The sequence below is a fragment of the Mirounga angustirostris genome, unplaced genomic scaffold (genome assembly GCF_029215605.1).
Source record: "Mirounga angustirostris isolate CCGP_5_RB_7025 unplaced genomic scaffold, mMirAng1.0.hap1 SCAF_7, whole genome shotgun sequence".
NCBI lineage: Eukaryota > Metazoa > Chordata > Mammalia > Carnivora > Phocidae > Mirounga > Mirounga angustirostris.
The window spans coordinates 42210089-42225049 of record NW_026991715.1 but is presented as its reverse complement, the minus strand read 5'-3'; the positions used below and the strand labels follow the sequence as shown (position 1 = coordinate 42225049).

The 14961-nt window shown below is 34.7% G+C and overlaps 1 protein-coding gene across 5 annotated transcripts in view; it reads left to right on the top strand.

The window, feature by feature from the left end:
- Window positions 1-14961, top strand: part of IL6ST (interleukin 6 cytokine family signal transducer) — a 50213-nt gene that overhangs the window by 17574 nt on the left and 17678 nt on the right. For all 5 annotated transcript variants that reach the window (XM_045895061.2, XM_045895034.2, XM_045895043.2 and 2 more), the window contains 6 exons: window positions 1443-1522; window positions 3719-4024; window positions 4927-5047; window positions 10796-10962; window positions 11495-11649; window positions 13415-13574. In XM_045895061.2, the coding sequence (XP_045751017.1) occupies window positions 1459-1522; window positions 3719-4024; window positions 4927-5047; window positions 10796-10962; window positions 11495-11649; window positions 13415-13574 (973 nt within the window). In that variant the 5' untranslated portion in view covers window positions 1443-1458. The remainder of the gene's footprint in view (window positions 1-1442; window positions 1523-3718; window positions 4025-4926; window positions 5048-10795; window positions 10963-11494; window positions 11650-13414; window positions 13575-14961) is intronic.

Genomic DNA, 14961 nt, shown 5'->3' with positions numbered 1-14961 from the left:
AGATCTGGGTCTCTTAAGCTCAGTCTTCCCTCCTATAACATGACCCACTGTGTGTACAGGTGTTACCAGTCCCTCTTCACAATGCTCTGTCGGAATTGGGGCCCAGGCAGCTGGCGCAAAAAAATGCTGATAACTCTGAAAATGCTGCTCCTGGTATGAGTAATAAGGTCGTTTGTCTCTGACACAGGAGTCTCATGTCTTCTGCCAGTATCCATGGGACTAGCAGACTAGTTCGCTTGCAAGTAGGGTAAAATCTCAGTGCTTTCATAATTCTTGACACAATTTAGTGAATTTTGACAGATAGAGTTTTATCACTACCCTAATCAGGTCATGGAACATTCCTATCACCCCTGAAAGTTCTTTTGTGCCTCTTTACATTTATTCCCCTTTTCCACTTCAGCCCAAGCCAGCCCCCTGATCTGCTTTCTGTCACCCTGGTTGTGCCATTTGTCAAATACCTGTAAATGGAATTCAGGAGTACATAGCCTGTTTTGTGTGTCTTCCTTTATTCAGCTAATGCTTTTGAGATTCATTCTCATTCATGCTATTGCATATATCACTAATTCATTCCCTTTTATTGCTGAGTGGTATTCTATTGTATGGATATACCGTTGTTTGGGTATTTGTTTATCTGTTCTCCAGTTGATAGACATTTGGGTTGTTTTTAGTTTGGGACTGTTACGAATAAAGCTGCTATGACCATTTGAATATAAGTCTTCATGTGGACATGTATTTTTAGTTCTCTTGGATACATTCTTCGGAGTGGAAATATGGATTATTATTATGTACATTTAACTTGGTAAAGAACTGCCTAATTGTTTTCCAAAGTGTCTGTATCATCTTGCATTCCTCTCTGGGGTAGTTTAATTTGCACCTCTCATTATGAGTGAGGTTGAAAGTATCATTTCATATGTTTTAAATAATTTGTATATTCTTTTCTATAAATTGCCTATTCAGCTCACCTTGCTAGTTTTTCTACTAGGTGTTGGAATTTTCTAGTGATTTGTAGACATTCTTCATATAGTAGGGGATATTTTTGGTCATGGTATGAATTACAGACTTTTTTTTCCATTTTGCAAATATCTTTTGAGGTTGCTTTTGGTGGGTTTTGCCATGTAGAAATTTGTCTCTCTGAAGTACTGTCTCACACAGCATTTACTAATAGTGTAAGTCTTCACATAATAAAGAAACAGGATTGCTCTTTTAATTAACCTTAAAGTATAAGTTGTGTTCCATCACTATTTTACATAGCCATAACTCCAGTGGGAATAAAGAAAAATATTTTGAAGACTTAAATTTATTTTCTGCATTCTCATAAAATTTTACCACCTTTTAGAAGACAGCTATCCAGTGGAAACAAAAGTGTTAGGAATTGTGTCTTTACTTACTATGTGTAGTAAGAGAAAAAATAATAAAAATAATACTATATGTGTCTTTTACAGAAATATCTAATGCAAGATGTTGGCATTGCAGACTTGGATAGTGCACGCATTGTTTATTTTCTTCACCACTGAATGTGTAGGTAAGGTTCATGAAAATACCCTACCTCCCAATCTCACAAATCAGGTTTATATATTTTTATATAATTAAGCTTATGCTTCATAATTATGTTAATGTTTTTATTTTTTCTAGGCTCATTATTGAGAGAATAATGCTGTCCTAACCTAAAAATGATTTTGAAATGTAAAAATACTCCTGATAAATTATAGTTTGAGTAGAAACAGTCACCCAGTAATCCTAAATGCTGTTTAGGTATACTAACAATAATTTTAAGGTGGGAGGGGGGAAAAATATGTTGTTGGTTTTTTGGGCATTTTTTTTAATACATAGGAGAAAATCTGTTAACTTTTAGCACTTCACTTTTTAATAGCCAAAGGTGTCACTGAACAGCAATGTGATCGTGATACCAGAATAAAGAGGTCTGGAGCAGTACTGCTCAAACTGGTCCACAGCCTGATGCCTGTCTGAGAATTGGTTGTTACTAATTCACAATGAGAGAAGTACAGAAATTAAGAATATATGTTTAGAAACTCTTAACAGTTTGACATAGCCGTGACATCCAAGCATGTGATCACTGGACTTATCTCATTAAACATGGTATAGAGCAAAAGTGTAAGTCTGTGAAAGATTGGGGGTAAAAAACCAAACTGATCTTTCACCACAGATTGAGAAGCACTGCTGTAAATCATCCTCTTTCTAAATCTAGGAATGCGATTTCTTTTTGAACACTTCAAGTGACATAAGACTTATTTTGGAAATTGCTGTTGTTGAGAAAATCTTCCCTTATTCTTGAGCCCAAATTTTCCTTCTTGTTACTTTTTCCCATTATCCCTAGTTCTAGAGTAATCCCACTTTCTCTTCCCACTGTTCAACTCTTGGAAAATATTGAAGGACTGCTTTCATGTGTCTCTAAGGCCTCTCTTGCCCAAACTAAACTTACCCAGTTGTCCTAATTATTCTTTATAGGACTTGGCTTCTAACCCTATACATGCTGATTACCCTCCTGATTCTTCTCTTGGTTGCCCATAGCACATTTGAAATAATAGACCATCACACCTCTCGCACTTACCAGCTATAGGACTTAGGCCAGTCGCTTGATCTGTATTAGTTTCTTGATCTATAAGATGGAGATAACAATGATTCCTGTCTCCTAGGGGTACTGTGAGGATTAAATGAGTTACTATACACAAGGCATCTGGACAATGCCTGGCCCACAGTAAACATTATAAAAAGGATAGTAATTATAGAATTATTATTGAGGTTCTAATAAAAATGCATTTAAGAAAAAAAATTAATGTACCAGAACTGGACATGGTCTAAGAATAGTCATTTTATTACTTACTTTGATCTGAACTTTCTTCAGATCTTTCTTACTCAGCATAGTTTTTTGCCAGCTAAGATAGACCATAGTTTCTTGTTAAGCTACTGGTCAGTGAAAATTCTTAGGTTTTCACATGAATTACTTTTAATCCACTTCTGCCTTACCCTATATTTATTTAATCTCAGCCTAAATGAGCGATATTTTCTTCTCTGGCAAATTTCATTATATTAGTTTTGGCCTTTTGGTCTAATCTTTTAAAATAATTTTAATTCTAATACTAACATCCAAAGTGTTGGCAATCCTTCATAGTCTTGTCCTTTGCTAATTTGGTAGGTGTTTGTGTGTGTCTGTTTTCTGCCAAATTATTGAAAAAAATGTTCAAAATAACAGAAGTATGTTTTGCTGCCTCACAATTTACTCTAAAACTTCATGGCTTGAAATGACAGTATTATTTCTTACGGTTTGTGTGTGTGTCAGGAATAAAAGTTGGGCATAGCTGGACTATTTCATCTTTGCACTGTGATGTCTGGGGCGTTACCTGGAATATTCAAAGATTGGGGACTAGAATCATCTGAAGGCACATTCACTTATATGTCTGGTGTTGATGCTGGCTGTAGGCTGAGGGCTTTGCTAGGCTTGTTGGCCAGAACACCACATGTGGTCTCCCCATGTCACCTTGGCTTCCCTGCAACATGTGACTGGGTTCCAAGGACAAATGTCCCAAGAGAAAAAGAACACTAGTTGAAAGTTGTATTGTTGTAACAGTCTAGATAGTCACATAGCACTCCGTTGGCTGGGGCAGACATAAGCACCCACACACATCTGAGGGCGGGAGGGGAATATTAGAATATTAGAATAATTCAATCCATTTTTATATTTTCTCTTGTTCTTTTTCAGGTGAACTTCTAGATCCATGTGGTTATATCAAACCTGAATCTCCAGTTGTACAACTTGGTTCTAATTTCACTGCGGTTTGTGTGCTAAAAGAAAAATGTATGGATTATTTTCATGTAAATGCTAGTTATATATTCTGGAAAACAAACCATCTTACTGTTCCTAAAGAACAGTATACCATCATAAACAGAACAGCATCTAGTGTCACGTTTACAGATACATCTTTATTAAATACTCAGCTCACTTGCAACATTCGTACATTTGGACAGATTGATCAGAATGTTTATGGAATCAGAATAATTTCAGGCTGTAAGTTTTGTTTTTGTCTTATTTTAAACTTTGTTATGACTGTTGAATTACATTCGTAATGTCTGTTGGTCTTTATGAAATGCAGTTATTTTTTGGCTCATTGACTTTTGGACGTACTTGTTTTTAAAAAAAGTTTTGAAGTGGAACTCCATTTGCATTACTACTATACAAAAAACTTGAAGAGTAACATAAGATTTATATCTTTCTTGAAAGTCAAGTATCTCTCAGTTTTCTAGAAAACTGTTTTTACATGAGACCCGCAAAACAGTGTTGAATTGAAATTTGTTAGTGTATTCATAGTAACTTTCAGTATCCTTTAATTGCTGAAAAGATGCACATACAGAACAAACTATCTGAAGAAAGTGAATAAATACTGGAGAAAGTCCTTCTGTGTCAGAGTAAATAAACTTAGTATGATCCAAGAGTGGATTGTCAAATTGATGGATCCCCAAAACCATAATTTTGGTATATGCTTTTCCTCCAGCGGAGTTTCAGAAAACAATAGGAAGAGAAATACGTGAATCATTTGTTTCCATTTACTTGCCTTTTACTAACATGCAGTAATACTTTTTAAAATACACTTCATGGAGAAATCAGTTAATATTCTTACCCAGTTATAAATGAAAGTTGATTTTGTGTAGAAAATTAATTTGAAATATGCTAGTTAGTGACAGTTATAGAAAATGTATATTACTTAATCTAAAAAGTACGAGTTTAAGTAGAAAAGATTATTTTTTTAGTCACTAGTCGAATTTCATTATGTCCATACATTTTGCTCATGTTTGTTTTTGTTTTTTTTTTCCCCCATCTAATTTAGATTGCACATGTCTTGGGTAGCATATAAACTGCATGTTATTTGTGGATATAAAGCTTTTTGAAAATGGCTCATTTTTCCCTTTTAGTGCCTCCAGAAAAACCTAAAAATTTGAGTTGCATTGTGAATGAAGGAAAGAAAATGATGTGTCAGTGGGATCCTGGAAGGGAAACATACCTGGAAACAAACTTCACTTTAAAATCTGAATGGCAAGTTGTTTTCAAGTTTTTTGTATGTTGAACTTACGAATTTAGTCATTTGTGCTGGAGTTTTTACTTCTTCAAGTGGAAATATTAAATGCAGATTTTTGTTTACGCTTTTATTTTAAAGCATCTAAACACATAAAAGGGGAAAGAATAGTATAATAAACTCCCATGTGTTTGTCATCCAGCTCATGACCAGTCTTCTATATACGCCACCCCAAATTATCTTGAAGAAAATCTCAGACGTCATTATCATCTCATCCATAAATATTTTAGTTCATATCTCTAAAAGATAGGCATACTTTTTTAAGACACATAACTACATACCATTATAATACCATTGAAAAAACTTTAATAGGTCACCCCATTTTCAGTATTGATGTTTCCTCAGGTGTTTATGAATATATGTATATACATATTTTTTAATTTTTTTGAGTATAGTTGACACACAGTGTTACAATAGTTGCAGCCATACAACATAGTGATTCAACTTCTCCATATCTTAGGCAATGCTCACCACAAGCATAGCTTCTGTCATCATATAACACTGTTAAAATATCATTGACTGTATTTCCTATGCTGTGCCATGAATAAATATATATATATTTTTACAAGTCATCAAGTCACGATCTAAATAATCTCCATGCATTGCAAATGGATATGTTTTTGTTTTACCATAGATTCTGCCTGGTTTTCTCGTCTTTTTCTTTGCAATTCAGTTGTTAAAGTAACAGTTAACACGTGTTCCTTTTTTTTTTTTCCCCTAGAAATTGCTGTTAGAGCTAGACACTTGATTAGATTTGGGTTTGATCTTTTTTTTTTTTTCAAAAGTAATTTGTAGGGATGATATATACTTCCAATCAGGATCCACCACAGAGTGTTTGATTCTTTCTCTTCCCTTTTTCTTTTCTTTCTTTCTTTTTTTTTTAGGTGCACACCATATTTTATCTTAATGTAAAGTGCAGTAATAAGCAATTAGACAATTTATGTCTACTATTTCTGTCATTTTTATCTTTTCCAGTTTTATTGTGAAATCATTGATACACATTACTGCATAAGTTTAAGGCATATAGCGTAGTGGTTTGATTTACCTAAATTGTGAAGTGATTTCCACCATTGGTTTATCTAACATCCTTCGTTTTGTATAGATAAAACAAAAAAGAAGGAAAAAAATTTTCTCCTTAATTCATAGGATTTACTCTCTCCACATCTTTCCTGTGTATCATACAATAATGTTGGCTATAGTCATGTTGTACATTACATCCCTAGTTCTTAGTATTTTATAACTAGAAGTTTGTACCTTTTGACCACCTTCCTCCAATTTCCCCTCTCCCCACCCTCTGCCTCTGGTAACCACAAGTCTGATCTTTTTTTTTTTTTGTGAGTTTGGTCTTTTTGTTTGTTTCTTTTAGATTCCACAGATAAGTGAAATCATAAGTATTTGTCTTTATCTCTCTTATTTCACGTAGCATAATGCCTTCAAGGTATACCTATGTTCTTGCAAATGTAGGATTTCTGCATTTTTTAATGGCTGAATAATAGTCCATTGCATGTATATACCACAACTTCTTTATCCATTCATCCATTGATGGACACTTACCTGTTTCCATGTCTTGGCTGTTGTAAATAATGTTGCTGTGAACAAGGAGGTGCAGGTACCTTTTTGAGATAGTGTTTTTGATTTCATTTGGATGTATTCCCAGAAGTGGAATTCCTGGATCATACGGTAGTTTAATTTTTTTAGGATCTTCCATCTTTTTCATAGTGGCTGTAGCACTTTACAGTTTCACCAACAGTGCATAAGGGTTCCCTTTTCTCCACATGCAAACAAACATTTGTTATCTTTTTGATGATGGCCATTCTCACCGGCATGAGGCGGTATCTCATTATGGTTTTAATTAACATTCTTCCCATGACAGGTGATGCTGAGTGTCTTTTCATGTACCGATTGCCTTTCATATATCTTCTTTGGAGAAATGTCTGTTCAGGTCCTCTACCATTTTTTTATTTGGGTTGTTTTTTTGCTGTTGAGTTGTAGGAGTTCTTTATATATTATGAATGTTAACCCCTTATCAGATCTATGGCTTCCAAATATTTTTTTCCTATTCTGTAGGTTGTCTTTTCACTTTGTTAATGATTTCTATGCAGATTTTTATTTTTAAATTTTTTTATTTGACAGAGCAAGAGAGCACAAGTAGGGGGAGTAGCAAAGGGAGACCCCAACATGGGGCTCCATCCCAGGACTCTGGGATCATGACCTGAGCCAAAGGCAGACAGATGCTCAACTGATTGAGCTGGGCAGGTGCCCCACATCTTTAGTTTCATGTAGTTCTACTTGTCTCTTTTTTATTTTTGCTTGTGCTTTGAGTGTCATATCCAAAAAATCAGTACTATGACCCATGTCACAGAGCTTTAGTCCTGTATTTTCTTCTCGGAGTTTCATGGTTTGAAGTCATACATTTAAGTCTTTAATCTATTTTGAGTTCATTTTTGTGAAAGGTATAAGATAGGGGATAATTTTATTCTTTTGTAGGTGAATATCCAATTATCCCAGCACTATTCCATCAGGAATTCCCCTGGCTCCCTTGTCAAATATTAGTTGGCATAATTAGTTGAATTGTGCTTGGGTTATTTTCAGGCTTTCAGTTCTCTTCCACTGATATGTTTGTTTATATGCTAGAACCATGCTGTTTTGATGACTTAAACTTCATAGTATAGCTTGAAATCAGGAAGTATGATGTTTCCAGCTTTATTCTTTTTTTCTCAGGATATTTTTGACTATTCAGTCCTTTGTGTTTCCACATAAATTTTAGGAGTGTTGTTCTCTACTTTTGTAAAAAATTGCGATTGGAAGCTTGATAAGGATTGCATTGAATCTATAGGTGGCTTGTGACGTTTTAACGGTATTCATTCTTTGAATTCGTGAGCACATTTATTGTGTCTTTGAGTTCTTTCATCAGTGTCTTGTAGTTTTGAGAGTAGAGGTCTTTTACCTTCCTAGTTAAATTTATTCTTGTTTTATAGTTCTTGATGCTGTTGTAAGTGGGATAGATTTCTTTTCAGAAAATTCATTGTAAGTGTATAGAAGCACTACTGATTTTTGTATTTTAATTTTGTATTGTGCAACTTTACTGAATTCATCCATTAGATCTAACAGATCTTTTGGTTGAGAGCTTTTGTTTTTCTGATACTAAGATTGAGAGATGGTTTCAGGTGCTGTCAGCCTGATACATTTGTTATAAAATTTCCTTTTTTTTTTTCCCCAAAGATAGGTTTTGTTTATTGGACTTGGCTTTGACATGACTGACACACTCTGCATACACTAGTACAAATTGATCTAAAATAGTTCTTACCAGCAGTTCTTATCAAATAAAAGCTGAAGGAACTTTGCAGTGAATGCTTATACAGACCCATCACCTAGATCCTACAATTAACATTTTACTGTGTTTGCTTCATCACATATATGTTTATGCATCCTTCTCTCCACCTGTCCATCTTTTTATTTATGTATTTCAGAGTGACTTGCAGGCATTAGTATACTTCACCCTTAAACACCTCGGTGTTTACATTATTAATTAGATGTAATCAGACATTTACATATACATATTTGGGTTTTGGTAGAATTTATGTGCATCTTTAAATATACTTAGATACCTTAAGTGTATCAGTCAGTGACTTTTGACTAGTACAGTTATGTAACTCAGACCCTTATCAAGATATAGAACATTACTCATACCCCCAGAAAGTTCACTTCTGCTGCCCAGTCAGTCCTATCCACCACCGTATCTCACCCCATCCCACAAGGCAACTACTGAAATGATTTTCTTCACTATAAATTTTTGCTTGTTCTGAATGTCATATAAATGTAATGATACAGTATGTACTCTTCTGTGAAAGGTTATGACTCAGCAGAATGTTTTGGGGATTTAACCGTGTTGCATCCCATTAGTTTTTCATTTAAAGGTTTGAGCCATCAGCGATCATTATTTGTACCTGAGGTGTACAAAATAGTGGTATTCTATCTTTTTTTTAAAACCTGATATACTTAAAACTTTCAACTGTTGGTTACCCTGAGGGACAGTTCATATAGAGAAGCAAAATGGTATTAATGTTTTCACTTTCTAACCAATTTTATAAAGAGTTAGTTCCCTAGCATCCTCCAAAGGATGAGGGGTTTTTTCCCTTCATTATGAATTCATATTGAAATATATTTGATGTGTTTCAGTCCATTACCGTTGTTTTTCTTTATACTTATGTTGTCCCATCCTTGGTTAGTAGGAACTACTCAGGTTGGTTCTTCCTTTTGACTTCACTCATTAGTCTTTGACAGCTTTCTTCCTTTCTGGTATGACATGATTTTCCAGATTCACCTTAGTATATGTCCTGCCCCAGACCTAGAATCACCCATTTCCCATGTAGCCGTGGTTCCATTTAGTAGGAACTACTGTTTAGAGACTACAGTCTGGGTGCTAGGGGAGCTTGTTATTTCTAGGCTTTTACAGCAGAAACAGTTAGGAAACATTTTTAGGGTAAAATACATCATGCGCTAATACTGATATTTCCAGTTTAAAATCCGGACTACCTGTTTTTACTTAGTTTCATCCATCTAACATCTACATCTTTCTTCTGTGCTGAAAACCTTGGTCTCCAGCAGCACCAATATAATAACTCATTTGCTTTATCTCAGTAAGCATAGCCGCTGCAGAATAGCAATGCCAGTATCAGTACCAACAATGTGAATACTAAAAAGAATTTTAAAGATTATTTTTCTTCCACTAAGGATATAGTTAAATTACTGTTTTAAAGCTACTTAAATTTTAAAGCTACTTAAAGGGGCGCCTGCGCCAGGCGCAGTCAGTTCATCGTCTGCCTTCGGCTCAGTTCATGATCCCGGGCTCCGAATCTGAATCAGGCTCCCTGCCCAGCAAGGAGTCTGCTTCTCCCTCTTCCGTTCCCCCTGATTCTGCTCTTTCTCTCTCTGTCAAGTAAATGAATAAAATCTTTAAACAAAAAAAGACACTTAAAATAGTTTTCTGTGTGTTACAGCACCAACTCAATACAAGAGTTCATATGTTTCATTTTGCTTTTGAGTTTTAGGAATTTTTAAAGTGAGATATAATTGATATACAGTATCCTGTTTGTTTCAGGTATACATCATAGTAATTCATAAAAGTTACCTGCTTTGTTGTGGTTTTGACTTACCCTTTTATTTTAAAAAAATGTGTGTATGTGTGTGTATATGTCTTTTTAATTGATGCGTAATTTAAATATAAGTGAGTAAATAGTATTATCACTTGAAACTTTTTTGGTGATAGAAATCAGAAAGTGTTTGCCTGGGTTTGACTGGAAAGAGGCTAAGGGGATTTTCTGGGGTTGACAGAAATACTTATCCCTGTCCTCCTGTCACCTCCTAACATATTGTGCTTAGAAAAATCATACTGTGCTTAAAGAAGGACATTGCAGGTACAGTAAGGATTCTGTTTCAGGAATGGAAAGAAGATCACAGGAAATTATTTTCGGAGACGGGTCATTGGGGATAGAGTATAGTATTCTAAATGTAATGTTCTTGGAGTAAAAATTTGAAAATAATATGTTTTAAGATATAGATCAAACTCAGTTTTAAAGGAAAGCATGATAGTTTTTAAGAAATTTTATTTTAAGCTGTAACAGTCTGGGTCTCATCAAGTAACCTTTTTCACTCTTAATTTTTTAAAATCTGTTTTTAATGACCAGTTCTTCCATTTTTGTATTTAGGGCAACAGAGAAGTTTGCTGATTGTAAAACAAAACGTGACACTCCCACCTCATGTACTGTTGATTATTCTCCTGTGTATTTTGTCAACATTGAAGTCTGGGTAGAAGCAGAGAATGCCCTTGGGAAGGTTACATCAGATCATATAAATTTTGATCCTGTAGATAAAGGTAGTTATAAACCTGAATTTGAGAATTTGTTAGGATATATGCAGTGGCTTATTAATTTAGTTTTTAGATTTTAATTAATATAGAAATAAGCACTTATTATTTTAGTGATTTTTACAAATTTATTTTAACAACAACTTTAAAAATAATCTGGAAAAATCTTAATAATCCAACTATACTACAGTGGTTTGCACTTTGAGTGTTATCTGCTAGTATTTATGCAATTATCAAACATTTTACAACATAGCAATTATAGTACACGTTTTTTTATTGTCTTTTTCTTTACATATATCATAAATATTTTGATAACCTAAAAAGATTAACAAGCATATAATAACTGACAAAACTAAAATTTCTTTAGAAACCTTTCCTCTCCATTATAATAGTATGACATCACATTGTTTTCAAAAAAATTAGTTCATTTGGTAAGAATAAATAAATATTGTGAAATAAAATATAAGTAGTATGTTTGAGTTTGTGTAAGAAGTTGTAAAAATAAACCATGATAAACATTTGGATTTATTTTATTCTTCAGTGAAACCCAATCCGCCACATAATTTATCCGTAAGCAACTCAGAGGAACTGTCCAGTATCTTAAAATTGACATGGATCAACTCAAGTATTCAGGGTTTTATAAGACTGAAGTACAACATTCAATATAGGACCAGAGATGCCTCAATTTGGAGCCAGGTAAATTGCAAGTTACTGTTTATGCTAATAGTCTTACAACCCTTAGTCTTGAACCTAAAAGTCTCAATATCCTAAGGTTGTGGTTATATGAAATATTTTGCTTGACTCATCTTCTTGATCTGTATTTCATGCAAGGGCAAACAGGAAGACATTCAGATAGAAAATACAGTTTTGCTGAGTGCGGCAGCTTTTAAGTGAAGTATGGAAGTGATACCAGGTGATAAGGAATAGTATTTTTGATGGGAGGTGAAAGGAACACAAAAAATAAGCAAATTAAGTGGGGAGTATATGAAGAGATTATTTGGCTAAGGTAGAGCAGGAGTTGGCAAACTAAATCTGCAGGCCAATTTCAGCCTGCCATCTGTCTGTATAAATAAAGTTATACTGGAACACAGCCACACTCGTTTTGGTTTTTTTTTTTTATTGTCTTTGGCTATTTTGTGTTGCAGTGGACAAGTTGAGTAGTTGGAACAGAGACTATCCGGCCCACAGCCTAAAATATTTAGTATCTAGCCCTTTTAAGAAATCATGTCAACTTCTTAGTAGAGGAAGGAGTTGTTGGGGGGAACTTATAAGACTGAAAAGGAACAGAACAGTGTACCCAGAGATGATGCTGTCACCAAAAGAAGTACTTGGAACTTTTAAAAAGACAATCACCATAGCTTTGTGCTCCACAAAGTATTCTTTGTTATAACTTCATTTGTCACAAACACTATGCTTTTGCTTTCTCTTGTTGCAGTAATGAGCTCATAAGGGATTTGAGCCCATGATCTTAATACTCTCCATTCCACTTATCTGAAGGGCTGCTCAAAATAAAGTTAGAAAAAGCAACAAATGAAAATGGATTAATGCTTCATGTTGTACAGAGACGATACATACCTGAACTTCAAAATAGTTTTTTGATATCATAGACTCTTAATTCATTGATAACAAAAAAAATTTGACACCTACTTTGTATTCAGTATTAAAATCTCAGAGTAGTAGGATCAGTTATTTATATTCTCTGTTTTCCTGAAAACCAAGTTTATATACGATGATACCTTTTGTTTTTCTTGATTGAGTTGGATATATTCCTTTTTCCTATCCAGAGCTGCACTCTGCTCTGCTCTACTCTACTCTTTGTCTTGGAATGCTGACCTGTATGGATTTCATCTGTGGGTTCACATTCTCTCTGGTTTCCTAGTGAATATGGTTAATGGGAGCAGGGGGTCTGGCAAAAGAGACAAGTGAAATCAGCATATTTATTTTCCCTCCTTCCTCCCTGGAGCTACCCATGTCTCTCAGCCTAAGATCACTGCACCTCTCAAATTAACCCCATCTGACCCTCTTCTCCCAGTTTCTGGTACCTCCCCTCATCCCTTTTGGCCTAGGAGTAATAACAGCTACAAGCCCCTGAGTAATGACCACTATCTAAAGAGGTTTCCCTACACTCTGCCCATACTTCCTTTTGTGTAAACCCTTCTTGAATTAAATTCTACTTGGAGTATACCATCTTTTTTCCTGCTGAGACCCTAAGTGTTACAGGCCCCATGGAAGAAAAAAAATAAATAAATGAAGGATTAATAATAGATGTTTTCCATACTTCCCAAATCTATTTACTTCATTAATTTAGACTGCTTTTTGATTTGCATTTATATCTCTCCAGAGCTTGAGTTTAATTTATTAGTCTTGTTTCATTAGATCAGTTTCTAAAATCTTTGAGAATTTAGGACAGTTACAATAAATACCATTGGGTTTTTTATTGGTTGATCTGCTTTGATTTCAGATTCCTCCTGAAGATACAGCATCCACCCGATCTTCATTCACTGTCCAGGACCTTAAACCTTTTACAGAGTATGTGTTTAGGATTCGTTGTATGAAAGAAGATGGTAAAGGATTCTGGAGTGACTGGAGTGAAGAAGCAAGCGGTATTACATATGAAGATAGTGAGTAATTAAGATATATGAGGAAGGTTTTGGAATTAATGGCTATGAATTGTGTCTGGTTTTAATAATACCTCGTTGCTTCTTATTTTGTGACCATTTTATTCAAACATTTTACACTTTCATTCTCTTTAAGGACATCAGGATATAAAGTGTGCATTATTGATGGTATAAATATATTTGATTCCTAATAAAATTACCATGGAATGACCATGAGAAAACCACTGACCTAACAGTTAAGTCCAGAACATTTTATTAAAGGACAGTGGTTCAGAGATATCCCTGAATAGAAAATCATATCCTGACTCATTAAAATGATACTAACAAAATATACCATAGCCCCTCACTGTCAGAAATATGTTTGTACTATTATTTGTTTGTTTCTGCCAGCACTTAATAAAGCCCTGGAAAAGAATCCTGGAGTTTTGGTTTATTTTCATTTTCCTTTTTCCCCCCCCACGATCATATAGGGCATATAGTACAGAATCAAAAAGTCATAAAAGGGTATATGGTGTCCAAGGTAAGATCCCTTGCCCATAGCAGTTAACATCAGTAATTTCTTTTGTAGCGGTCAAGAAATAGTCCTGTAGCATCCAGATTTTATTTTTGAAGAGTTTTCTTCCATAGTTTCACCCTTCAGGTGTCAATGGCTTTAAAACCTCCTGTACCACCTCTGTCCCTTCACTTCTAGCTCCACTAGAGGTTTGGATAGTGAAATGAGAGAGGCAGAAAAGTAAACTACCTTTCTCCACTAAGAATTTTCTCTTACTCTCATAAATGACATGAAAGAAAGCAATACTGCTATTGCTGATTTGGGGGTCTTCAACTGGATTTCTTTGTCTTGGCCAGGAATTCTTAAACTGGGATCCTTGGGGCGTTGAAAGCTGGTGGGTCAGTGCGGAAGGGAGGCGAGAGGAGGGTGGTTCCTGAACTACTCTTTAAGTGTGGGCAAAATATTATGGTTAGTGCCTGTGTGCGTTTTCTGGGGAGATGGTACATGGCCTTTGTCAAAAAGATACCTGGAAAATTATGAACCATTAGATTAAGCATTTCTTCAACTTAATCATCAATGAATGATTCCTCTAGGTTCTTCTTATGTTAGGAAGTCTTTCTGGCCTGTAACATTTTCATTATAGTTTCTTGGTCTTCATTTTGTATACTCATGTATGTGTATCTGTTTGAACCCCCTGTACTGGCACCTTGTCCCCAGGCTTGCCTCTCTTCTCTCTTTTGACCTCTATAATTACCTCTTCATAATCATCATATCACTGCTTAGATTTTATTCAGATCCTTTTTTATTCTATTGAACCATATCTTATAATTGCACTTACAAAAATTTTGAAAAATCAGCTGATTCTATAGGAATTTTTAAAACCTAATAGCATTTGAT